Consider the following 27858-nt stretch of genomic DNA (forward strand, 5'->3'; position numbering starts at 1 on the left):
AGTCAGTTTAGCACCAGGTTTGGCTAAGATCATGATCTTACAGTTCGTGGGTTCAAGCCCCACGTCAGGCTCTGTGCTGACAGCTCAGAGCCTGGAGCCTGTATCTCTTGTCCCTCCTCTGCTCATACTCTGTCTCTCAAAAATAAATAAACATTAAATTATTTTTTAAAAATAATAAGAATAAATAAATTGAATAAAGTCTTTGATTCATGTTACTCATTTTATTTGTATGAGAATCATGCACATGCACATGACTTTTTAAAAATTACACTTAGCAGGACTATCAGGTAACAAATGTTTCCTCCAAGGAAACCTAAAAGGCAACATGGTCAAAAGAAGGAGGAGTGACATCTTTATCAGTAATACAAAATTTCCTTGGAGAGAAATTAGGCCTGTGAGGGGGCTGAAACAACCAAGGCATATGTTGATCAAAGCCCCTTCTGGGGCGCCTGGAGGGACTCAATGGGTCAGTTAGGTGTTGGACCCTTGGTTTCCGCTCCGGTCACGATCTCACAGTTGGTGAGATGGACCCCCACATGGAGCCCCACCTCTGACTCCACCCTGACAGCACGGAGCCTGCTTGGGATTCTCTCCTCCCTCTCTCTCTGCCCCTCCCCTGCTCCTGCACTCTCTCACTCTCTCTCAAAATAAATAAATAATATTTAAAAAAAAAAATCCCCCCTCTTGAGGAGGTAATTCCAGAAAATTAAAAAGTGAGAAATATTTGTGAAATTCTGGGAAGAAAAATGAAGTAGGAGTTGACAATTGGCTGGGAAAGTAGAATAAAAGGCAATCAAATATATAACTGCTTGGAGTTTCTTGTTTAAGAAACAGGTGATACTATGATATTAAGAATGAAGAGACATCAAGTCGTCCTTGGAATACAAACAGTTAAGGACTTAGAAAAAGATTATGGGGTCTGATCCAATGGGAACATGACCACCAGTGAACTAGATGGGAATTTCCCAAATTGTGTTTCAGATGATACAAATCTATCAGAATGCTCTAAGACAAAAACAGTACTATATCCCACAAGGGGAGATTTATATGTTCCCTACCACCTTGAAGATTCAGTGAAGTCCTTTGTTTAACCTACCACTCCCACATTTAATCACAAAAACATGAATCTAAATAATTTCCTAAGGAAATGCGAGTTTCTCAACATCACTTTGAGAAATGTGGCACCAGATTTATAAAGAAAGTGCATTTATTAAACAAGTTTTGTCAAGTGATGATAAAATTAAAGTAAGATATAAATTATGTGAGCTCTGACTTCACCCAAGTGTATTCCTGAAACATCCTGGTCTATGGTTTTATATAATTAGTTCATGAAAATTCCAGAAATCTGGCAGTGTTATAAGAATTTTTTTTATAGTACCAGGCAATTCAAATATAGTAATAAAATTATCACAGTTTCCTTACCGTTTCCATTAAGTCCAAAATGGTCTCAGCATTTTTCCATTCTTCCATTTCAAATCAAGTTCCAGTCTGTAAAAATCTCTAATATTCACACATTTATTCTCACCTTAGTCTCATTTTCCACTAACTCATCTCACTCATACTTTTTTAAAACTCTACTCTCTCCTTCTCTTATGGATTCCAATAAAAACAGTTTTAGATATGGCTCATTACCCCTGTCTCCTACTCACAGCGTAATGCTTCTAGAGTGTTTATGTAACATGGCTGATTTCCAGGTTCTATGGCCTAATTTAGTAGAAGGTAAACTGGAAAAGATCAGAATTTACTAAGAATCAGGAGATACTGGCTATGTCTTCTCAAGTTCAACTGAACTTTACAGAGTTGAAAGCACTGGTCATTTACAAACACATCAGCTACCATTCTATGGGACAGATGCTGCCTATCTTGCAAACCTTGGTCCGCTCCAAGTAAGTGGATTCATTCAGTGTTTAGGCTGGAGCCAGATCGCTTGGGTTCATGGCAATCTAATCTTAAACTTGATTTCCAGCTGTGCAAATGCCTTGACTCAAGTCATTTATTCCCTTGCGAATTACTACATAATCTGTAAAGACCAAATTAACTGTATCTGAAGATATTTGATTCTGTTAACTGAGTTAGTTTTAAAGATTTGCTTTACTAATACAGAATTTTTGTCACACTTTTGGAAAAAGTAAACCCCATAAGAGCAGAGACTAACTTGTCCATTTCTGTATTGCTAGTACCTAAAAAAGTTCCTGGTATATATGGTAGGCAAACAGTAATTATTGGTGGGTAAAAGAATGGATGAATGGATGATGGTATAAGTGGAGATCCAGAAGGTATAGATCCAGAAGGTATGGCAAATGAGTTTACTTTGCCCAGTGATGCAAAATAAACCCATGTCCTTGTAACCAGTATCTTATATTTTAAATACCAATTCCTTATTCTTTTCATAAGATGTAACATGAGGATAACATTGATTTGTTTAATCTACGATGCTTTGATAGCAAAAATAAAGGTGTATGCCACTATCTTCCTCATTATTGTTATCAAGAAGCAGTATGGTTTAATGGTTAAACACACAAATTCTGGATTCTGACTAATGGAAACAAATCTCTGTTCTGCCATGTACTACCTCTTTGATCCCATGTTAAGTAACTTATCTGTGTTTCAGTTTCCTCATCTACAAAAACATAAACATAAAAATATGTATCTCATAACCTCATAGGTTAACACATGTAAAGAACTTACAATAGTACCTGCCTGTAGGAAGCACTATATAAGTCTCTACTGTTATTAGTAATAGCACTGTGCACTCCTATCTCAGAATCAGAAAAACGCAGGACAGCCGTTAGAAATGGGAAGAGCTGATTTTTTTTTTTTAACATAAGCTTCACACCCAGTGCGGAGCCCAATGTGGGGCTTGATCTCAAGACCATGAGATCAAGACCTGAGCTGAGATCATCAAGAGTCAGACACTTAACCAACTGAGCCACCCAGGTGCCTCTCATCTTGATCTTTAGGTACCAAAAGAAAGAGAGTCTCTGTTAGGGTTAAAAAAAAAAAAAAAAAATCAGAGCATCTTTAGTATCTGCCCTGTTAGCCTTCGTTCTTTTGTGGAAGCACACTAAGTCCTACCTTAGGGCCTTTGCACTACCTATACTCTCTACTTAGAATGGTCTTCCACTCATCTTTACAGAAAGGAACTATTATGATTCTGATCTCAGCTAAAATTTAGCCTCCTCAGAAGTCCTTCTATGACCAATGTTTCTAAAGTAGAGGCTTATTACTATATCCCTACTTAATTCTCTGAATAGTACTTACAACTAACTAAAATTTTCTTATTTATTTACATATTTATTTTTATTTTATTTTCTGGCTCCTCCTTCTGGAATGTAAGTTTTATTTATTTTTTATTTTGTTAAGTCTATTTATTTATTTTGAGAGAGAGAGAGAGATTGGGGGACAGGCAAAAAAAGGGGGGAGAGAGAGAATCCCAAGAAGCCTCCACACTGTCAGCACAGAGTCCAATACAGGGCTTGAGATCCTGAACCATGAGATCATAACCTGAGCCTAAATCAAGAGTCAGACACTTAATTGACTGAGCCACCCAGGCACCCTTAGAATGTAAGTTTTATAAGATCAAGAACCTTGCCTGTCTACTGCTGTCTAGTTCACCATTTTATCCCAGTAATAGTACCTGATACACAAAAGGTAAACAAATATACACTGAACGAATGCATGAGTAACTGAATCAACCTTGAGTTCTTTGAAATGACTCATGGCTAAAGTCATGGGTAACTTTTATTCCAGTTGTCTCATCTCTCGAAAGAGCATTTTTGAGGAGGAAATTGCTGTTTAACTAGCTACAATCAGAATTGATTTTACATGGTTCATAGAACATTTGTGGAAGGGACACAGAATTAACTCAGTAGACAAATAAATGTACACATAACTATGAAATGTAAATCCTATTTTCCCATGACATTTGGAAACCTAACCAGTCTCCCATGTCATATTTGCAAGCTAACACATAATAACAGAAAGCTAAGATACCAAACATGATAATGTTTAAAAAATACAGAATCAGAAACATAAACTATTTCAGGATGTCAACCTACAGTTGCTAGATCTGTCATCTGTGTAAATATAAAACGTTAAAACATGCAAACCTCTCTTCTATAGCTAGTTCTGTGTTATAAAGGAATCCATTAGATGTTTTATTAAATACAGTTTATAAAAACAAAATCAGATTAAATTTAAAATAAAGCCTTTGATTATTCCCAAAGTCCTAGTTTCTTTTGCCAGGCACAGAAAGGTGAATAGAAAAATAACTCACACTCTGATTTTTAAACTGTTTCTAAGTCATACATAAAAATTAATACACATTTAGCCCAACCCCAAAATCATCTATATTACTAATTAAAGATATAACTTTTTTTAAGAGGCAGGGGGAAGGAGCAGAGGGAGAGAGAGACAGAATCATAAGGCAGGCTCCATGCCCAGTGTAAAGTCCCACACAGCACTCTTTCCCTCAACCCCCGGATCATGACCTGAGCCAAAATCAAGAGTCAGACGCTCAACTCACTGAGCCACCCAGGCACCCCAAAATATAATTTTTATCAACTGGTTTATAATTTGACCTTCTCTCCCCACCCTCTAAAAAGTATTAAAGGTAGATTAATTATAGTAAGAGCTGAACATTCCACAAAAAGAGACAGAGAGAAATAAAAAAGGACAAAAGAAAATTTATATTTTAAAAAATCTTGCTTAAAGTGAATAATGCTATAGTAATTGCATAGAACTTATTTCTGATCATCCTAAAAACCAGGACAAAAAAAGGAAGTACACCACATAGCTCTCACCGATAGACAGAAGTACACTAGTTTATTGGGAAAAACAAACTTTTATTCAGATCCTTAGTGCTAAGAGAAATACTCCTAGGGGATTTTGTAAGAGGCCATTGAACTGTTTTAAAAATATTATATGGAGGTTTTTCAAATGCTACATGTTTTCATATCAGCCATCTATATAAGAAAATAAGCCAAAGCATGGTTCTGTAAATGTAGTTATAATGGGCGCAGGGAAATACAGACAGGTGGTGCAGTGCAAGTATTGAATTTTCTATTTTCTTTAGCACATGGTGCACGTGAAAAAGACACAAAACATTCATCAAAACATCCTATTCCTAGAGAATTACAACTAGAGAGTTGTTCGATGTGATTTCTGAGTTGACTCTGAAAATTTGTAGTTAAATGTGCTTTATGTTATATATCAGAAAATGCTAAGTGCCCCACTGTTGAAGAACATTGTCTAATGAAAGGACATGTTGATGGGATGTAAAATGACATAAATGTTCTGTTATTTAGGCAATATGTATCAGGAGGCTTAAACAAGAGGATAAATTTTAACTTGGCAATTCTACTTCTAGGACTGTATCCTTAGGATATAATTAAGAAAGTGGGCAAAGGTTTACTTACAAGGATATATACATCATCAAATTCCTTAGAGTGGTGAAGTACTAGGAACAATCTAAACACCCAAACAATACAAGAGTGGCAAAATTCATTATATGGAAAACTATTTATGCATTAAAAATTCCTTGACAGAAAAAGTATTATCCTGGAAATACGCTCAAATACAGGTTAGTGTTTCAATCCCTATCAAAATAACACCAGCATGCTTCACAGAGCTAGAACAAATAATCCTAACATTTGTATGGAACCAGAAAACACCCCGAAAAGCCAAAGCGATCTTGAAAAAGAAAACCAAAGCAGGAGGCATCACAATCCCAGACTTCAAGCTATACTACAAAGCTGTAATCATCAAGACAGTCTGGTTGCTGGCACAAGAACAGACACTCAGATCAATGGAACAGAATAGAGTACCCAGAAATAGACCCACAAACGTATGGCCAACTAATCTTTGACAAAGCAGGAAAGAATATCCAATGGAATAAAGACCGTCTCCTCAGCAAGTGGTTCTGGGAAAACTAGACAGCGACATGCAGAAGAATGAACCTGGACCACTTTCTTACACCATACACAAAGATAAACTCAAAATGGATGAAAGGCCTAAATGTAAGACAGGAAGCCATCAAAATCCTTGAGGAGAAAGCAGGCACAAACCTCTTTGACCTTGGCTGCAGCAACTTCTTATTCAACATGTCTCTGGAGGCAAGGGAAACAAATGCAAAAATGAACTACTGGGACTTCATCAAAATAGAAAGCTTCTGCACAGCAAAGGAAACAATCAGCAAAACTAAAAGGCAACTGACAGAATGGGAGAAGATATTTGCAAACAACATATCACATAAAGGGTTAGTATCCAAAATCTATTAAAGAATTTATCAAACTCAACACCCAAAAAACAAATAATCCAGTGAAGAAATGGGCAAAAGACATGAATAGTCACTTCACCAAAGAAGACATCCAGACGGCCAACTGACACATGAAAAAAATGCTCAACATCACTCATCATCAGGGAAATACAAATCAAAATCACAATGTGATACCACCTCACCCCTGTCAGAATGGCTCACATTAACAACTCAGGCAACAACAGATGTTGGCGAGGATGCAGAGAAAGAGGATCTCTTTTGCACTGCTGGCGGGAATGCAAACTGGTGCAGCCACTCTGGAAAACAGTATGGAGGTTCCTCAAAAAATTAAAAATATAACTACCTTACAACCCAGCAATTACACTACTAGGTATTTATCCAAGGGATACAGGTATGCTGTTTCGAAGGGACACATGCACCCCATGTTTATAGCAGCACTATCGACAATAGCCAAAGTATGGAAAGAGCCCAAAGGTCCATCGATGGATGAATGGATAAAGAAGATGTGGTGTGTGTGTGTGTGTATATATATATATATACACACACACACACACACACACACACACATACACTGGAGTATTTCTCGGCAATCAAAAAGAATGAAATCTTGCCATTTGCAACTATGTGGATGGAACTAGAGGGTATTATGCCAAGCAAAATTAGTCATATATCATATGATATATGACATAAGACATATATCATATGACTTCACTCATATGAGGACTTTAATGTCTTTTTTTTTTTCTTTTTTTCAACTTTTTTTTTTATTTTATTTTTGGGACAGAGAGAGACAGAGCATGAACGGGGGAGGGGCAGAGAGAGAGGGAGACACAGAATCGGAAACAGGCTACAGGCTCTGAGCCATCAGCCCAGAGCCCGATGCGGGGCTCGAACTCACGGACCGCGAGATCGTGACCTGGCTGAAGTCGGACGCTTAACCGACTGCGCCACCCAGGCGCCCCCATATGAGGACTTTAAAACACAGAACAGATGAACATAAGGGAAGGGAAGCAAAAATAATATAAAAACAGGGAGGGGGACAAAACATAAGAGACTTAAATATGGAGAACAAACAGGGTTACTGGAGGGGTTGTGGGAGGGGGGATGGGCTAAATGGGTAAGGGGCATTAAGGAATCTACCTCTGAAATCATTGTTGCACTATATAATAACTAATTTGGATGTAAATTAAAAAAAAAATTTTTTTAATGTATAAAAAAATTTTTTTAAAGTGGAAAAAGGAATACAAACTTAGGAATACTCAGCTTTCTCAAAAACCAGGTAAATACAAATTTTTTCATCAGATTAGCAAGAGAATGATCTTCTGCAGAATTGGTGATGTTCATTAGAAACGGACACACTCCTATATTGTTGGTGGAAGTCTAATTAGAACAATGTTTTGGGAAACCAATATGGAATGTCTACCAAAGTTTTAACATCAAGTTGTATAGATTGAATATCAACAGCTTTTTGCATGCCAATCACTCCTCAATAACAGGGTTAAAATTTAAAATATATATAGGTTAGTGTCAGGAAAGTGGTAAAGAAATAACTTCTTTCATATTGTAGAGGGTGCATAAATTTGGCAACACCCTATGGGAGAGATATTAGGTAGATTTATCAAAATTCTACATGTGCACCCCCATGGAGCAGCAATTATATTTATGGGAAATATGCCCTGTAGGAACTCTTACCGAGTGCATGCAGACATGTATGCACATGTTCACTGCTATGTTGTAATGAACAAAATCGTAAATGACCTAACTATTCATAATAGATGTGGTGGTTTTATCCACAAAGTCTCTGACACTTCTTCCTTCAAAAGATGGGGTCTATGTCCCCTCTCCTGATGTGACTACCATGACCGACTGAGTGCAACAAAAGTAACACTAGGCCAAAAAAGGCCATGCAGCTTCTGCCTGGTACTCTGGGGGCATTCACCTTTAGGACTGTCAGCCGCCATGAAAAATGTCTAACTGCACTCAAGCTGCCATACTGTGAGGAAGCTCAGACCACATGGAGAGGTAAGTGCTCTGGACAAGATCCAGCAGCAACCACAGACAGTGAGTGAAAATACCTACCAGTGATTCCATTCCCTGGTTGTTGAGTCTGTCTGGCTGTTGGGTGACCCCAGCTGAGGCCACAGACATCATGTATCAGAGATATATCATCTCCACTGTACTCTGTCTGAACTCCTAATCCACGGGGTGAGCACAACAAAATGGTATTTCATATGACTAGGTTTTAGGGTAGTTTTTAATGCAGCATAGCTCCCCAGAATGATAAGGCACTGGTTAAGTAAAATATGGTACATCATTGAAGGAAACACTTGACAGCTATTAAAAAGTAAACGATGGCATAGTTTTAGAAAAAATACATACTATAACCCAACTTGGTTTTGTGGTTTTCTGTGAGGCAGCCTGATCAGGGAGGGGCTGACAGAATGGGCAGTAATACAACCCGCTTAAAGCAGAACAAAGGAGATAGGAATTTATTTGAATATACTGTAAGGGAGCAGCTGTCAGGAGAGCAAAGGAGAGACTGCCACAAGGCAGTGAGTGGTACAGGACTATAGTGAAGGGGGGAGGTGCAGAATTTTCCCTTTTTTGGTATCTATGTCTGGGTGTAAGTAACACATTGGTCACATTGGTCAGCTAGAGCTTATGGGTATTTAGAGGTGTGTCCTAATGGGCCTGCTTGTATTCAGTCAAGGGGGTCACTGTGGTCTCTTCCACCTTACTCAGGTTTCCATTGCTGAAGTTGGTTGCCTAAAAGCGGCCCCTACATTTTAAAAATTTTGTTCCAACTTTATTGAAGTATAATTGACAGTTATGACCCAGTTCATAAAACAGAGAAATAAATACTGCATATGAGTTTTATGAACTGTCTAGAAAGCAATTTGGCAGTACATTTATTTCAAGAGCAGTAGAAATGTCCAAAACCATTGATCCAATAATTCCTTTTGTAAGAATAAATCTATATTTTGCATTTTAAAACCTTAACTGTGAATCTAAGAATTGTTCTTTAAAAAAGTCAACTAAAAAAAATTCCCATCTGAATGAAAGAATCAAGCAAAAAAAGAAAGAACACAAACATTCAAAACTAACAAGGAAAAAAATGTGATAAACACAGGAGTGGAGATTTAAATTTTTCAATGCCAAAAAATATAAAATGGGATAAAATAGATTGTTTTTGAAAATACAAATTATCAAAATTATCCTTTTTAAAAACAGACATTTAAAATCTAAGTAATTATGTTAGAAGGTAAAAAATATTTCACTGCAGCTTCCAAAAAATTGTCAGGCACAAAAAATTATGCATGCAAGTGGTTTCAAAACTTGAATGAACGGAAGACCTATCAGAGAAATTAAACCAAATTCTCTCTTAACCAGTCGGATTATTGGTGATTTAATTTTCTTTTTCCACTATTCCATATTTTCTAAGCGTTCTACTTCTCAAATAAATTTTTATATGATTAATATAATATTATATGTAATATTACAACTAAAATGCATTAAAAACTTGGATGAATCTAACTGAAATCATGAAACTGGCAATATGTAATTTTTTACAAAGCTTTGAAATCAGTGAAAGGCAGGGTCAAGGTGGTACTCATTTGGCTGGGGACGTTGAGCTCTTTAGAAAGAGATAAGAACAGAAGTGTAGCCTGTTTCCCAGGCCAAAGCTCCAGAAAAAGCAAAGTAGGCCTCCTCCTCCGAAAGACAGGCCTGTGTTGCAGTCTATCAGCGCAGGGCTGTAGGGGTGCAAGTCTGGTGCTCTTCCCTCCAGAGCCAGCCCATCAAGGAGCTTCCCCTGGTTTCTCACTGCAAAACCTGGGGCACCAGACTGTGTGAAAGCTCCCGTCCGGGAGACACTGAGGCTGTGGAGTGCGGCAGAGGGAGAGCCGGAAGGCGCCCACCAAGGAAAGAAAAAAGGTCTAGGGGAAAAAAAGGAAAATGGCGCCTGCCACCAGTGCTATCGCTGGGAGTATCCCAACAGGCCCCTGCCCCTCCGGGGAGCCTTTAAAATTAGCAATTGAATCTCTTTCACCTAAATTCTGGGTATTTTTCAAAGAGCTGCTTCTGCTCTAGACGCTGGCGCAGCTGAGTCTGCGGGAGCCCTTTAAGGGCCGCTCCTTGGTTCCCTTCTGGTCTCACGGACTCGGGCCTTGTTTGTTTTCAAAGCCAGATGTTTTGTGGGTTCCTGTCTCGGATGCAGGTCTTAAAAGTTGGGGGTGCCTGATGTGGGATACAAACTCATCATTCCTCACAGAGAAACTTCAAGTTTGTGGGATTCCTTCTAATTGTGAGTCACCGTGGGAGGGAAGTTAAAGGTGAGCTTTTATCCCAGCCTCTCTCATACCTGCTCCGATGTTTTCATTTGCCCAAGTGAAGGAGTTTCTCAGCTTGCTTTCAGGTCTTTTTCAGAGGAAATTGTTCCATATGTAATTGCAGATTCTCTGTGTCCGTGGCAGGAAATAAGTTCAGGGTCTTCCTGGGTCGCCATCTTGAGCTGCCTCCCAGGACTTAACTACGTAATAGGAAATTTGTAGCTTTAATCCACTTGAGCTTTTGCCCATTTGCCCACCCCCAATTGCCTAACTCTGACAACCTCCAATATGTTCTCTATACCTATGAGCTTGGAGTTATTATTATTAATTTTTAGGATTCTACATTTAAGAGAGATCACATACATGTAGGTGAGCCAGTTTTTGCCTTTCTCTGACTTACTTCACTTATTATTTTTTGAAGTTTTTTAATGTTTATTTAATTTTGAGAGAGAGAGAGAGACAGAGCAGGAGTTGCAGAGGGGCAGAGAAAGAGAAGGAGACACAGAATCTGAAGCAGTCTCCAGACTCCAAGCTGTCAGCACGGAGCCTGATGCGGGGCTCAAACCCACAAACTGCAAGATCTGAGCCGGTCAGAGGCTTAACCAACTGAGCCACCCAGGCACCCCCTTACCTCACTTATAATACCCTCAAGTTCCATCCATTTTGTCACAAATGGCAAGATTTCCTTCTTTTTATGGCTGATTAATATTCTAGTGTGTGTGTGTGGGTGTGTGTGTGGGTGTGTGTATACACACACACCACATTTTCTTTATCCATTCATCCATCTATAGATACTTGGATTGTTTCCATGTCTTAGATATTATAAGTAACATCGAAACGAACGTTGGGGGAGGGGGTGCAGATATCTCTTCAAGTTAGTATGTTTCCTTTGGATAAATACCCAGAAATGGAATTGCTGGATCATATGGTAGTTTTATTTTTAATATTTTGAAGAAACAACATCCTGTTTTCATAGTGGCTGCCCCAATTTACATTCCCACTAACAGTGCATGAGTGTTCTCTTTTCTCCACCTTCTCACTAACACTTGTCATTTCTTGTCTTTTTGAGTCTAGCCATTCTAACAGGTTTGAGGTGGTATCTAATGGTTTTGATTTACATTTCCCTGACGATTAGTGATGTTGAGCACCTTTTCATGGATCTGTTCACCATCTGATGTCACTCTTGATCTTTTTGAGACAAGTAAGGAGTTACAAGTAAGGAGTGAATGTGTGGTGGAAAAGAAATACAAGCTTTAGGATTTAAGAAATTAAAAAAAAACGACATTGAGAAATAAAATGGAAAACAGTCTGTGAGATTTGGACATTTGTCAATACGAGTGTGGGAGTTAGATAATCTTCACTAAGGTTCATCTGTACTCATTCTACTGAACTCTGCAGTTAGAATTAAGGTCATAATGTTGGGATGCGACACTGACATAGGGCTACACATTTGCAGTACTGGGTTGAGTTCTCATGGTTCAAAATCTGGTCTTCAGCGATACATATTTAGAAACTCAATTTTATAAGGTGAGTATCACATTCAAAGGTGAACAGTCTCTTAGAGAATGAGTCACCCCAATTAGATTCTCCAGAGACTAATACATTATTAACCCAAATTCTGATTTATTAAATAATAATGAGGGCTATTCTTTTCTAAAATGTCATTAGATGAGAACAGACAGAATCAGAATAAAAGGAGTTTTGGAAAATGTTTACCTAGGCCAGAGTTTCTCAAATGGGGGCAAATTTCCCACCCTCCCCCACCCTCCCCCCCACCAAACTAGTGGACATTTGGCAAGATCTAGGGACATTGTGGTCATCACAGCTTGGATGCACAGGAAGCAAAAGAAAGTTCATCTGGTTATATTAGCCTCAGAGTAAAATTCAAGCTTGGAGGTAAGGGGAGGTCTGGGAGTCCTCTTGTTATTTGGTGGACAAAGGGCAGGGTGCTACTAAGCATCTCACAATGCCCAGAATAGTTTCCCACAGCCAAAAATTATCTGGTCCTAAATGTCAATGGTGCCAACATTGAGAAACACTGATCAAGTCTGTGGAGAAGCCATAAGAACTCTTCTCAAGTAGCACAGTGCTGACGTCCAACAGATTATACCATTCTTCATGTATGTGTGGTGCCTTTTCTGTCTCCTTTCCCAAAGACCTTAAGCAGAGTTGAGCTTTTCTCTCTTTCATGATCTTTGTTGCCTCCCTAAGATTACACCCTATTTATTTTAGTTCAGACAGAGTCCTTAAATCTTCTCAGCCACATATTTACAGATCATTTGGGGTCTACTTCTTTAAGTAGTTAATATTCAGCCATTTTTATTACTAGTTTTGTTATGAGAAATATCAACCTTAATTTATTATTTCAGCCTACTTTGCTTCCATGCATGTATATGAGTACATAATATTTTAAAGCAGAAACAGAAATTTACTGGATCACTTATTATTTATGTGGAGTAAAAGAAATTTTAGTTCTGGTTATTATCACATTGTATTAACACCAGAACCCTTGCATAAACGACTTCATGCTCATTAGGTTAGTTTGCACCCCACAGCAATTAATTGATTAAATAAACACCCTTTAACTTTCTTCAAATATTTCCTATCACTTTGAAATAACTTGCAAACCCAGGTGTTCTGTTTTGTTGTGAAGCTCAGTTTAGAGAAAATTCCCTTTTCTGTGATTTATATTTAAAAACAATAGAGGGGCCCCTGGATGGCTCAGTTGGTTAAGCATCCAACTTTGGCCCAAGTCATGATCTCACAGTCCATTAAGGGCTCTATGTTGATTGTTTGGAATTCTCTCTCTCTTTTTTTCTCTGCCCTTCCCTCACTCACAGTTTCTCTCCCTCTCTCTCTCTCTCTCAAAATAAGTAAATAAATAAAAACAATAGAAAGTAAAAAGAAATTTCACTTCACTTCAACTTCACTTTCCCAGAATAAAAGCTTTATTTTGATTAAACATTATTTTCAGACTGAGTCTCAATTGATCTGCAGGTGCACAGATTTAGTCCACAGGTCGTTATGACAAAATGGGCTTGGGCCACAGGACAGACTCTGGCATCCATGTCAGCTCCCAGAGGTCATGTCACCCACAGTCCTTTCAGCAGGATTAACCACAATAATTTGCAGGGTTCAGTGCCATATGAAAATATGGGAACCCCTCTTTAAAATCATTTTAACCATGTGGCACAGAAAATAATCACACCAAGCAGAGAACTGTACCAAGTGAAGGGTCCTTCTGAGATAGGGACCCTGTTCTGCACGGTTTGCACACCCATGAAATTAGTCCTGCCTTTCAGATTGTATCATTTACACTGTTTAGCTTTAAAAAAAAAAAAAGCTGTGATCAGATTTAATTGTTCTCAAAAGGCAACAAACTACACTAACAATCAGTTCAATTAAATCATATCAAAAAATCAAAGGAAGATTTGCTGTAAACTATCAATCAGCAACTATTAATTCGAGTAAGTTCTATTCAAAGAAGGGAGAAAACAGAACATTGGTGGAGCTCCTTCTCTGTGCCTGGCACTGGAGGTTTAAAAATGATGTTTGATGTGGGTTGGGGGCGGGGATAGGTGAAACATGTGAAGGGGATTAAGAGTATGCTTACCCAGGGGTACCTGGGTGGTTCAGTGCCTTAAGCCTCTGACTTTGGCTCAGATCATGATCTCAGGGTTTGTGGGGTCTGGCTCTGCGCTGTGCAGAGCCTGCTTAGGATTCTCTCTCCCTCTCTTTCTCTCTCTCTCCGCCCCCCCCCCCCACTTGAGCGCGCAGCGTGCTCTCTCTCAAAGTAAATAAACTTTAAGAAATTAAAAAAAAAAAAAAAAAGAGTATGCCTAACTTGATGAGCACTGAGCAATACATGGAACTGCTGAATCATATTATACACCTAAAATTAACGTAACACTATGATAACTACACTGGAAATAAAAATGAATAAATAATAAAAACGCAGCTTGTTGAACTCCAGCTCTCAGGAAGGTGAACTGGAAAGATTTGGGGGCCTGGGGGCTTCCAGGCTCCCTAATATAACCTGGTTTTTAAATAATTTCAAAGCCTACGTGTAAACCCTTTCCACCAGTTAAGTGGGGCCAGACCTCAGGCCTCCGGGAACAACCCGGGTCGGTGGACGAGCTGGTCCTTCACGAAGGGACGCTGGGCCAGGAGGAGCAGGAAGAGGAGCCCGCGACAGCTGGGCGGCGGAGCAGCGCGCGGTGAAGGAGGGCGGAGACGGCGTGGCAGAGCCGAGGGGCGTGGCTGTGGCTTGACCCCGCGCGGGAGAAGGGACACAAGAGCAAAGACCCGTAAGTGGGCGGGCCCGACGGGGGCGTGGTCAAGGATGGGCTCCCCCAAACGTTGGCCCCGGCCGCCATGATGAGGCCCCGCCTTTGCGCTCCCGCTGCCGCCCCTTTCCTTGCCGCGGTGACTCCGAGAGGTAAGACTGCCTGGACTGAGGCCTGGATGTCCTCGGCTCGCCTGCGGTTCGGACTACACCCGCGAGGCGGCGGGGCCCGGTCCGGGCGGACGTTGAGGCCAGTGGCGCCGCAGGCTTGATCGCGGAAACTGCGGCCGGGATCCCGCCTGCGATCGAGCCGAGGCCGGAGGCCGAGCTGGGCACCGAGGCCAGGACCTTGGCTGCAGACGCAGGCCTCGTCTCGAATCCGTTTCTTTCACTGAACTTCCAAGAATGGGGTGCTCGGGCCTACGGTCTCCGCTACGTTTATTTAGCGCTTTCCAGTTTGCATAGATTTTCCCCGCCCTTTGACCCGATCTCCACTGCATGAGGTAGATGTGTACCCAGTTTATAGAGAAACAGACCCCAAAGCGCTAGCGGCCCTGCCAAGCGCCCCGTTCAGGGGTCAGCGAGCGCTTTGTACGTCTGTTCGTGTCGTAAATGTTTTGCGAGTTCTGGAGGGGTCCGGAGGTCACCCCTGAAGGCGTTGCCAGGGAGCTGGCATTGGAGCGGACCTTGAAGGAGGGCATTCAAAGTTGCTGGAATAATAATAACTAACATTTGCATGCATATCATAGTCAGCAGTGTCACAACCAGTAGTGAATTAACTCATTTAGTCTCGGGAGCAATCACGACTATTCTATCGTATTAGGTATTATACATATTAGATATACGTGGTGAAGCCGGAATTTTAACCTGGAGGGTCTGGCCCCGGAACCTACTCTGAAATTGTTAAACCATAGCGTTGAGTAAAGCCACCCAGTGGAAACATCCAGGCTGTACTAGGATTGTGCATAATTGAGTTTGACTGATTTAAGGTAATAGAAAGTGAGGCCAAAAAAGTAATGTGGGACCGTTGAAGACACTTTTGAGAGCGAAGTTAACGTGTTTGGAATTCGTGGATGCTGTATTTTTTCCTCCCACGGTGGATTAAGAAATGTATATGTGGGCCAGTCATGTGAATGTTTATAAAGGAAAAGAGATTATGCTTAGTACCGCAGTTAAAATGGGACCAAAGTATATTACCAAAGTAGGGCAAGTATTATATATACACCAAAATAAACCAAAGTTTTATTCGTCTTTATTTACCTTTTGTCATTTCTTCATAGTTTCAATTTTATGAAGTTTTAATGGCCTCAAACCTGAAAATATATATATATAATTAGTTGCATTATTTTTCGTTTCAATAACTTAGTGGGTTTCAACCACTAGGTGAGTCGGATAAGCCTTACACCTGTAGCAGCAGCCTGAAGATGGCCAAGATTTCTCATCTGCTAGTTAATGTGGGCAGGCTAACCATGTTTTTAAAATTGATAGAACATGCTTACCACAACTGAATTATACACTTAAAAATGGTTAAGGCAGTAAACTTCATGGTATGTGTTTTTTAATCACAGTTTTTAAAAATAAAAAATAAATCAAAATGACCAGCAATTGCATGCAGGCCATGTTAGGCCTGAATATGTAATGTGTATAGGTATCCATTAAGCAATAAATTCATGTATTGAAGCCCTAGGCTTCCATGCAGGATTGATTTTAGTGGGATATACAAGAAAGAAACAAAGCAGGAGCCTAAGTTTTCATTTCTTGTGTATAATTAGGATGGTAGCAGTGAGAATTCAAAGGAGTAACTTTAAGACATTTCACATATAGACAGGCATGGATGAAAAGAGAGGCAAACAAAGGAAAGAAAATGGTTTGAAGGTGGGACACAGACACTTCATTTTAGATGTGTTGAGGGTTGTTTTTTTTTTAAATTTTTTAATAGTTTATTTATTTTTTGAGAGAGAGAGAGAGCAGGAGGGGCAGAGATAGAGGTAGAGGTAGAAGGCTCTGCCCAAGCAGGCTCTGCACTGTCTGTGAAGAGCCCCATGTGGGGCTGAAACTCACAAACCATGAGATCATGACCTGAGCCGAAATCGAGTCAGATGGTTAACCAACCTACTGAGCTACCCTGATGCCCCAGATGTGTTGAGTTTTGTTAGCTGGTGACATGTCTTGGAAGAAGGGTCCAGCAAGACATTTAAATTCTGGCACTAATGTGTGAGAACGATTGGATCTAGAGATGCAGAATTTGATTCTTCCACCTAGAAAATGTGGTAGAAACATAGGGAATGGGGAGGCAGGGCAAGTGTGTGTGAAGAGAAAAGGAAAGGGAGAAGGGGCAGGAGTAGGAGAACCCAGCTCTCAAGTTCTCTCTGAGGCGAGGATTGGTGCAGACAAAAAGGCAAGTAGCATTTGGTCAGGTAAATTTATATTTCTTATATGTTACTTTGAAAGTTGGATGAGGGGCACCTGGATGGTTCAGTCAGTTAAGAGTCTGACTTTGGCTCCAGTCATGATCTTGTGTGGTCTGTGGGTTCAAGTCCCATGTCGGGCTCTGTGCCGACTGCTCAGAGCCCAGAGCCTGCTTCAGATTCTGTGTCCCCCTCTCTCTCTGCCCCTCCCCTGCTTGCACTCCGTCTGTCTCTCTCTCAAAAATAAAGAAATGCTAAGAAACAATTTTTTTAAACTTGCATATAATTGGTAGTCTGAAGTTAATAAAATAAGTTATTCATTAATTGAACAAATAATTATTAGTTATCTCTTATCTACTAGATGTATCATGGCCTGGGAAAGCAGACAGTCCTTACTAAATTTAATAGGACATCCTTATAGAATAATTCAGCAAAAAAATTTATTCCTTGGTCTTATGTATATATGCTAAAATTATGCATCTGTCTTTGTCAGTGTATTATTTAAGTTAGGATCATGAATAAGAATAGCTGAAGTTAATAGTCAATAATTAATAACATTTATAAACTTTGTTAAAAATTGATCTTTTATAGATTAAATGCATATACCTGTGATAGAAGGTAATGTCTCTATAATTGTAAACCCTAATCCTATAAAATTAGTCAATCTCAGAGTGTCTAACAAAGAGAGTATTTAAAGACCCTCCAAGGAAAGGAGAGCATAGCAGTAGAGTAGACGTCCTATTGTCAGGCTTCCTGGTTCAAATCCCAGCTTTCCAATGCAAAACTAAGTATTTGGATTTACTGAGGACATTACTAAAAGATGGAATTTAAACTAATTTTTTTTAATTTTGCAAAGACATTTCCAAGATTAACTTTTTAAGATTATTGTTAAGTATTTTTTTAGAGTGACCCTAACACCACAACTGATCAGCGTACTGTAGAACCCAGCATATCAGTAGAAATTATGTAGAACATATTCATTGAGAAGAAAACTAGAGTGGTAATACCTGTTTCCAGTCTCTGAGGATTTTCTATTCAGTGTGTTTGGCTCGTCTGTAATAAGGAGGGGAAGGGAACCTTCCTCAAGAGATACAAATCAGAAGATTCTTCTTTGCTCAGCGGGCACTTAGGGTAAGGATGCTTTTCCAGCTTTTTTCGTATCATTCAAAATTAATAATGTGTGGTATTTTAACATTTAAGTTTAAAACTATTTATGACATTTAAAAGATTTATTGGAGAGAAAAGAATTACCAAACTTCAAAATCTCCCAACGATAAGCTGCACTTTTAATTCACTAATGTTTTTAAAAGGAAAATTGTTGATCTAAAAGCTGTACATTGCTTTCTCAGAAAAACTCTCCTGGGACGAGGAATTTGATCGGGGTGAGCATATCACAGAGTGGCGATCACGCTGTAAGTGCTCAATAAATGTTTTCGCTTACTGTTATCAAAATGGTTATTGTTACATCATTCTCCTCCCATTTTAAAATCAGCCATAATCAGTAATACCAATTCTTTGATTCCTTTGTTAGAGTTGACAGGTAAACTATTAGCAATTTTTTTTAAAAAATTGTTAATGTTTATTTATTTTTGAGAGAGAGAGAGAGAGCGCGCACATGAGCAGGGGAGGGGCAGAACAAAAGGGAGATAAAATAATTAAAATTCTTTCTGAAAAGAATTTGGAGCAGTCCAGAAAAAGAAAAAAAAAAGCTTGTTAATAAATTAGGCAAATTAGTAATGACATACTAAAGTACTAAAGTTTCCTGAAGTGCATAACAAGTATAATTGTGTGCATGAAAGTGAGTCAGTTTCTTAATGTTACTTATCAGAGAAAATTAGCATGTGAAAAAATATTCTAAGTGGAAAACAGTTGCATGTTTGATAATCTATCTGAAAATGAGTTTTCAAATTTTTCAAGAATGAATGTAGAAATGAATGAGCTTGATCTTTACTAATAGGAGAAGAATGGCATTGAAACAGATTTCCAGTAACAAGTGCTTTGGAGGATTGCAGAAAGTTTTTGAACATGACAGGTAATTACTAAGAAGATCTAATTTTAGATATCTTTCATCCAGCTTCTATTTGATTCCTTAATAGGCCCATGAACGATCACTGTTGCACAAAATTACTGTTTACGTAGAAAAATGCATATAGTTCTTGTCAAAATTACCTCATTTGTGATATTAGTGATTATAATACAATATGAGTGACAAACAAAGATGTGGTACATTTCAGTGCCCATGAGCAAAAATGTAATTTAAGATCTTTAGAATTCATTTTTTATAAAAGCTGATTTGTTATTTCATACATTTCTTTAGAAACAGAAAAAGTTTCTCTTTTAGTAATATTAGTGCTACATTGAGGATGTTACATTTATTCTTTTAATTTATTCCCCCATCCCCCAAGTGACTTACGTGCCATGCACAGCAAAGACTCAAGTTGGTTAATAGATCAGTATGCTAATTTGGCCCCATTCTTTAAGGATCAAGTTATGTTCCTTAAATATTGGTAGAATCACTTATTTTGTACATTAAAACACTTATTTTTATGTTTCTGTCTTAACCAGTCTGAGACATTGATTTTTTTGTTGTGGCTGTTAAAATTACAGTGTTGAACTGAACTGCAAAATGAAATTCGCGATCTACTTACCACCCAAGGCAGAAACTGGCAAATGCCCTGCGCTGTATTGGCTGTCTGGTAAGTATTATGCATTTAAGTTTTGGAAGGAGTTTCTTTTTGTTTTTAACTGGTTCATCTTACTCTTTTATCTTGATTTCCTCGTGTGCTTTCTGAGCCATTTATAGGACTTTAGGAGCCTCTTATAGTCAACTCTTACTTTATCCTGAGAATAACTTCAGCCCTATGGAATTACATTTATTTCACTTCTTTTAAAGTTAAACCAAGTAATTTAACAGAAAATGTAAAATTCTGGACTCAATGGCAAGAGCTTGGAAATGTTACTTATTCAGGCACCTGGGTGGCTCAGTCGGTTAAGCATCCGACTTTGGCTCAGGTCATGATCTCACGGTTCGTCGGTTACAGCCCCGTGTCAGGCTCAGGACTGACAGTGTGGAGCCTGCTTGGGAATCAATCTCTCACTTGCTCTTGTTCTCATTCTCTCTCCCTCTCTCTCCCTGCCACTCCCCTGTGCATTCTCTCTCTCTCTCTCTCTCTCTCAAAAATAAATAAATAAACATTATTTAAAAAGAAGAAAGAAAAATTACTTAACTTGTACCTACCTAAGAATTTTGGAAGTCTATGGAGATTTTACCACTCAAATAGAACAATATTAGGTAAAACACCAGAGCACCCACGATACACTACTTAGAAACTACCAGCAAATAACTTCTTTAGAGCCTTCTCTAGAATGTTTTAATTGGACACCACCAATCTTCTCTGGCAACAGTCTGGGAAATCACAAAAGAATACTAAAGCTTCTTAAGCAGTGGTGAATATTAAAGACTATAGGATGGATTATGAGACAGTAAGGCTTTGCCACCAGTAGTTTGAAGCTCCCTGCTAACTTATTTCACAAGATGTTGTTGGTATTTTATCTTTAGAAGCAAACATTGTAAGGAGACACTCTGTAGAAATCAAATTATATCATAGAGTGCTCTTTTTGTTACCTTAAAATTGCTTATATCTTTGATTTTAATAAATTCCCACTTAACATATGTTTTATCAAGGATAAGCCCCAAATACCAGTCTTTTAAAATGAAAATACATATTTCATTTTAAAAGGTAAAAATTTTTAGGGGCGCCTGGGTGGCGCAGTCGGTTAAGCGTCCCACTTCAGCCAGGTCACGATCTCGCGGTCCGTGAGTTCGAGCCCCGTGTTGGACTCTGGGCTGATGGCTCAGAGCCTGGAGCCTGTTTCCGATTCTGTGTCTCCCTCTCTCTCTGCCCCTCCCCCGTTCATGCTCTGTCTCTCTCTGTCCCAAAAATAAATAAACGTTGAAAAAAAAAATTAAAAATAAATAAATAAATAAAAGGTAAAAATTTTTTAAGTAAATAAATAAAAGGCAAAAATTAAGTGTCTGTGTGATTGTAACCCAGCGGCCCATTTCTGTGGTTGAAAAAGCAATCTGATTTTGCTAGAAGAGCAACAAGTATTGCCAAAAGCAAAAGAAAGAACAAAATTGCATGTTTGTTTTAGAAACAGTATTGTATAGCTGAAGACCACCTTAGAAAATAGGTAACTGGGGCGCCTGAGTGGCTCAGTTGGTTGAGCGTCAGACTTCAGCTCAGGTCACGATCTCGTGGCTTGTGAGTTTGAGCCCCGCGTCGGTGTCTGTGCTGACAGCTCGGAGCCTGGAGCCTGCTTCGAATTCTGTGTCTCCTTCTCTCTCTGCCCATCCCCTGCTTGTGCTCTCTCTCTCTCTCTCTCTGCCTATCAAAAATAAATAAATGTAAAAAAAAAAAAAAAATTAAAACAAACAAACAAAAAGAGAAAATAGATAACTATTCTGTAGGCCCAGAGAAGTTATACATTACCCAAGATCCCTTGACAGAGTGAACAAGTTGTCTGACTCATAGCCTGGCACTGGATTTAGTCCTTCTCTTATTCTTTTTGCATTTTGTTTTCTGGCGGCAGCCGCTGGAGACCTGTCTCTTGGCTGAAAGAAAGATAACCAAATCAGAAGTACCAGGAGGGTATTGTGTAAGAGGTACTATAATAATAAGGCCCTAAATTCCTCCACTTAAGGTCGTGGAGGGAGGGTTGGGTGAAAATAGGAGCGACCACAGATGGGTATGGGGTTTCTTTTTGGGGTGATAGAAATGTTCTAAAATTAGATAGTGGTAGTGTTCCATAATTGTAAATATACCAACAGTCGAGCTGTATACTTCTATGGCATCTGAATTCTACCTCAATAAACCTGTCAACCAACCAAAAAAACCCTCAAAGCTCTTCATAGAAAATATAGTTGATCTAGTGGATATTAGTTCGTAACTGTCTTTTTACTTGTGAGAGTAATTCTGCTAGTAGAATTATCTTCCCTTCTAGGAGTCTACAGTTTATTCCCTTCTACATTAATCAAGGAATTTGTGTTCTGACTAGAAAACAACAAATTTTTCTCTGGTCTCTATACATTGACATTTCTTAAGCGTAAGACACTGTGCACTGTGTCCGAGGCACAATTCAAGGCTTTTTACATGTTACCACATTTAATCCTCACAGCCATAGTATAAGATAAACATAAGCAGTATTATCCCCATTTTTGAAATGAAAGAACTGAGACTCAGAATATTCAGCTTACTTGCCTAATTTTGGTTAGGCAATGAGTGGCTGAGGAACATCTTTAGAATGAGATCCTGTCTGAAATCCTTTTCAGACATTCTTTTTACACTATCACCTTGCCTCTAAACACATTTACATTAAGGTCAGCAAGAGTGCTAACCTTTTAGCAGTATTTGGGGCAGCTCTCCTTCATGATACGGCTCCAGTATCTCTGGAAGACGTACTGGGAAGGAACATGGTAGACAAACAAGGACTCTGTACTCTGCCATGACTAGTGAAAGTAGGTATGTCCTCACAGTTTAAACATAAACTCCCATAACGCTTTATACCATGATACTTGTAACTTTGTATCTTGTAATTATGAATTTAATCTTCATTAGCAACTATTTCATAAGTCCCTGTGCTGGCTGTTAGGGGATAAATAGAAACTATAAAAGTGTTCCATAGTTAATTCATTCTGAGTCATGCGTACCAGTAAGCTTTGATGTTGCTAATCATCAGATGTAGTGGAATATTTAGCATTGGACACGGGAAAAGGTGTGTTAGGTTGGGCAGTACTTAGCTCAGTCATTTATTGCCAGTTTATTCTTGGCCATTCTCACGTCATTATAGTATTAGGCTCCTATAGTAAGAAAATTCAGTCATCTCTTCGATCACATGTCTGAAAAGGCTAGATAGGAAAAATGGAAGAAACAGCTGTAAAGACGGGCTAAAATTTAAGGAAGGTACATGGCGACCATTTCTCTTTTAAATCAGTGAAGAATACAGAGATGAGCAGGCAGAATTTTGTAGCTGAGGACTACTCATATATAAAAAAATTGTAAGTTATTTATAGTATTATGATGACTTATTGTATTTATGTTTTAATGCAGGAATAGTAACACATTTAACTGGCATGTTTGACAGCACCCCAGTCGGGTTGATATAACATTCTCCAGTTTGAAAAATTCTGATTCCCAAATACATCTGGTCCTAAGGATTTCAGTAATTAAAACTTCAGTGAGTGACTTTGAAAGGACAGCTATGGGAGCATTTAACCTAAGACATTTCTTGATTAATACTGTTGTACATTTTACAAGAAAGGGAACTTTATTATCTTCTTTAGAATTATTTCTTTTAAAAAAAAGCCTTTTATTGATAGTAAGTGAGCTCGTTTTCCCATATCATATAGGGATTAACTCTTATCAGCTATCCACAGTATAGCATGAAATAATCTATTCATCTGCAGGTTTAACTTGCACGGAACAAAATTTCATATCAAAGTCTGGTTATCATCAAGCTGCCTCAGAACATGGCCTTGTCGTCATTGCTCCAGATACCAGCCCTCGTAAGTGTTCTCGTTCCAGATATTCTTTGTAAAAATATGAATCTTTAAAGTATAAGTTGTGTAACGCTATACAATGTATTTCATATTTTTGCTATTATCTCAGCCTTTCAGGTGATAATCATGATTATGAAAGACTGCGCTATATATTTTCCTCATTGCGAATTTTACTCATGACATCACTCTTACAAGAACAGACAGTTTTGCTATTCCCATTTTATAGATGAAGACGCTTCAAAACAGAGATTGAGCAACTTGGTTAATATACCATATTGGCACCAGTGCCAAAAGAACATACGATGGATAAGAAGTTTTTCTGTTTCAAAGATAAACTGCCTTGTCACATGAAAATTAGGTTTTTTTCATCTTCTCTTCATCAAACAATCAGACAGTGAAATGTGCATTCATTTTAATATAAATAACTAGAATGCTTACATTGAAGAAATGAAAACATCAAATATTTGAAAACTTAGTCCATCAGAATTAAAGGTTACTTTGTGACCCTAGAAGTGTCAGGAAAAGGAATTTACTTGTCTTTAATTTTTTTAAAGTGTACTTATTTTTAAGAGAGAGACAGAGTGTGAGCGGGGGAGGGGCAGAGAGAGAGAAGAGAGGGAGACACAGAATTCGAACAGGCTCCAGGCTCTAAGCTGTGAGCACCAGACGTGGAGCTCCAACCTGTGAACTGACCTGAGCCAAAGTCGGATGCTTAACCTACTGAGCCACCCAGGCACCCCTGGAAGTGGAATTTAAACCATGGGGGAAGGGAAGGGGAAAAATAGTTACAAACAGAGGGAGGAGTGCAAACCACAAGAGACTCTTAAATACAGAGAACAAACTGAGGGCGGATGCGGGGGCTGGGGGGAATGGGTGATAGGCATCGAGGACGGCACTTGTTGGGATGAGCACTGGGTGTTGTATGTAAGCCAGTTTGACAATAAATTATGTTTAAAAAAATGGCAGCTAAAACTATCTGGAAGATAAATGGCGGGCCTTAGGAAGTAGTACATTTCCTTTCACAGCACATATAATACACCAACGCAAGACAGGTCTCACTAGAAATGTAATAAAAAATTTAATTCAGGGGCACCTGGGTGGCTAAGTGTTGGTTAAGTGTCCATCTCTTGATCACAGCTCAGGTCTTGATCTCAGGGTCATGAGTTCAAGCCTCACATTGGGCTCCATGCTGAGTGTGGAGCCTACTTTTTAAAAAATGTAATTCAGAGTACTATCAAAAATGTTAAATGCCTAGGAATAAACTTTAAAAATATGAAGAATTATTTTTTAAAAGAGTTGCAAAACCTGCCAACGATCATAAACGAAGACTTTAATAAATGGAAAAATGTCATGTTCCTGGATGAGTAAACTGAGTATTACAAAGAGGTCATTTCCCTGAAATTACGTATTACCATAATTCTATTAACAGTCTCAATTGGCTTTTTAACTACCTAGAAGTATATAAAATAAAACCTAATAAATTTTAAAAGATTATAAGAAAATCTCATTGGGGGATGAATAAATAGGGGAAACATGATGGAGTGATTCCAAAATACATTAGGAGACATTTTCAGTGCAAGATAGTGAACTCAGCACAAGCATCTTGTCTGCCTTCCCTTGAAAAGAAGTGTTGGTAATAGGGGAGGGGTCATCAGAGAAGGAGTCTCAGTACATTTTAGAAGGATAGAGGATATAAGCCCTTTGAGAGGTGAACAGTGAAGAAGCATATATTCAGAATACATAGGGGTGCCCTGGGTGGCTCAGTTGGTTGAGCAACCAACTTCAGCTCAGGTCATGGTCTCATGGTTTGTGAGTTCAGGATCTGTGCTGACAGCTTAGAGCCTGGAGCCTGCTTTGGATTCTGTGTCTCCCTGTCTCTCTGCCCCTTCCCTGCTCACACTCTGTCTCTGTCTCTCTCAAAAATAAATAAACTTAAATTTTTTTTTTTTTTAAAGAATACATTGGAGGACATTTCATTCACAAAGAATATCAGTGTGCCTCACCTTGGCAGTGAATTCTCCAGCCTGAAAGGGCATTCCCTCCCTTGCCTCATTGACTAGAACTAGTCACATGGCCCTATTGAGGGACAAGAGGGCCAGGAAGTATGTGCCCTAAGAGGCAGAGAACTGCAATAGTTGGCGATCAGCTCAGATGCAAATGAACTTTCAGATTCATTTAAAAGTGTTTTACGAAATACAGGTTATCACTGCGAAGTAGGTGAAACCACAGGATTTTCCCTTGATAGGTGGCTGCAATATTAAAGGAGAAGATGAGAGCTGGGACTTTGGCACTGGTGCTGGGTTTTATGTGGACGCCACTGAAGATCCTTGGAAAACTAACTACAGAATGTATTCTTATATAACCGAGGAGGTAATTTCATTTGTGTTGTACTTATTAACTGATGATTGCCAATAGTTTGGTTTGGGACACAGAGTCCTTCTAGTCCTGAGAATTTTAAATCGGGGTGTGGTAGTATTGAATCTATTTGGTACATATTTATTATCTTAGTGAACATTCTAAAGTTTACTTGTACAATAGTCTTATTACAATTGAAGTTAACATTAAGTACACTTTTAAAGAGGGTAATAATTATATTGACACCTTTATACACTACCCAGAGGATACAAAGAAAACAATATATAAAAAAACTTTTCATTTCTCTGGCAGCCAGTTCATTCAGACATATTTTATAATGATTTACCAAGGCTTAGTTAGAAAGGATAAATAAGTAGCTAAATCACTGCTTCTATTAATAATATTTACGTGTAGTTTATGCATTTTTCTAAATTTTGCATATGTACATCATAAAACTCAACGATACAAAATTTTAATCATCCATTATTCTGCACTCCAAATAACAGCTATGTTTTGGTATACCCCAGACTTTTTTTCTATGACTAGTTTTCCTAGAATTATAAAAGTTTTTTTCATGTTCATTTTTTTAATTGTATAAAACAAACATTTTCTAATACTCTGTTGGTAACATAACCTTAATAATTTCATAATATGATAGCACATGTCATAATTTACTTTTTTGTAATATAGGATACTTACATATTTACATATATTTTTTACTCTATTAAGTTTTACTGCATTGAGTGTCTTTATGTATCATTTTTCCCCCCTTAGGACTTTTTCCTTAGAATAGATGCCAAGAAGTGAATTTTAGACATTTTAAAGGTTCTTTCTGCATCATTTTCTTTATGCTGCTTTCCTAGAAGGATGTACCAGGTTTTCTCCAGTGTTACGTTAAGAATCCTTGTCTACCTGAGATTTTTATTTTTTCATCTTTATTAGTTCATACTATTGTAAGACTAGATTTGGAAGTATTGATTGTGTAATTATTTTATATAACTTTGGAAAAGTTTAAACTTACTTCTCATACCTTCTGTCATATTATTAAATTCTCTCTAGCTTCCCAAACTCATAAATGCCAATTTTCCAGTGGACCCCCAAAGGATGTCTATTTTTGGCCACTCCATGGGAGGCCACGGAGCTCTGATATGTGCTCTGAAGAATCCTGGAAAGTACAAAGTAAGATTACCGAAGCTTCCAGTGACAAGTATTTCTCTTGGATAATATCAATTAGGAACTTTACAAAGAGCGATAGTAGGATATTATTATTAGTACTGGGACTAAACTTTTCTAGTGTTGGGAATGAGCTGTAGGGGAAGAGCATTAAACTGAACACAAAATGATATGCTCCAGAATCAGAAGTATTGGAATTCTATCACATTTGGTCTACTAAAAACATTATAAAGGGGCGCCTGGGTGGCGCAGTCGGTTAAGCGTCCGACTTCAGCCAGGTCACGATCTCGCGGTCCGGGAGTTCGAGCCCCACGTCAGGCTCTGGGCTGATGGCTCGGAGCCTGGAGCCTGTTTCCGGTTCTGTGTCTCCCTCTCTCTCTGCCCCTTCCCCGTTCATGCTCTGTCTCTCTCTGTCCCAAAAATAAATAAACGTTGAAAAAAAAAATTTAAAAAAAATAAAATAAAATAAAAAA

General features: G+C 38.6%; 1 protein-coding gene and 1 long non-coding RNA gene across 2 annotated transcripts in view; one reads left to right on the forward strand and one right to left on the reverse strand.

The window, feature by feature from the left end:
- LOC121012966 (uncharacterized) overlaps positions 1–14907 on the reverse strand; it is a 34716-nt gene extending 19809 nt beyond the window's left edge. The window contains exons 1-2 of the long non-coding RNA XR_005782427.1: positions 14726–14907; positions 10638–10805 (exon numbers count right to left, since the gene is read on the reverse strand). This is a non-coding gene — a long non-coding RNA (uncharacterized LOC121012966). The remainder of the gene's footprint in view (positions 1–10637; positions 10806–14725) is intronic.
- Positions 14908–14918: 11 nt separating this feature from the next.
- Positions 14919–27858, forward strand: part of ESD (esterase D) — a 26576-nt gene continuing 13636 nt past the window's right edge. The window contains exons 1-7 of the mRNA XM_040448441.1: positions 14919–15043; positions 18648–18710; positions 19256–19330; positions 19906–19994; positions 23765–23863; positions 26103–26227; positions 27272–27391. Of these exons, the coding sequence (XP_040304375.1) occupies positions 19263–19330; positions 19906–19994; positions 23765–23863; positions 26103–26227; positions 27272–27391 (501 nt within the window). The 5' untranslated portion in view covers positions 14919–15043; positions 18648–18710; positions 19256–19262. The remainder of the gene's footprint in view (positions 15044–18647; positions 18711–19255; positions 19331–19905; positions 19995–23764; positions 23864–26102; positions 26228–27271; positions 27392–27858) is intronic.

Source organism: Herpailurus yagouaroundi, unplaced genomic scaffold (assembly GCF_014898765.1).
Source record: "Herpailurus yagouaroundi ecotype Mexico unplaced genomic scaffold, PumYag 197, whole genome shotgun sequence".
Classification (NCBI taxonomy): Eukaryota; Metazoa; Chordata; class Mammalia; order Carnivora; family Felidae; genus Herpailurus; species Herpailurus yagouaroundi.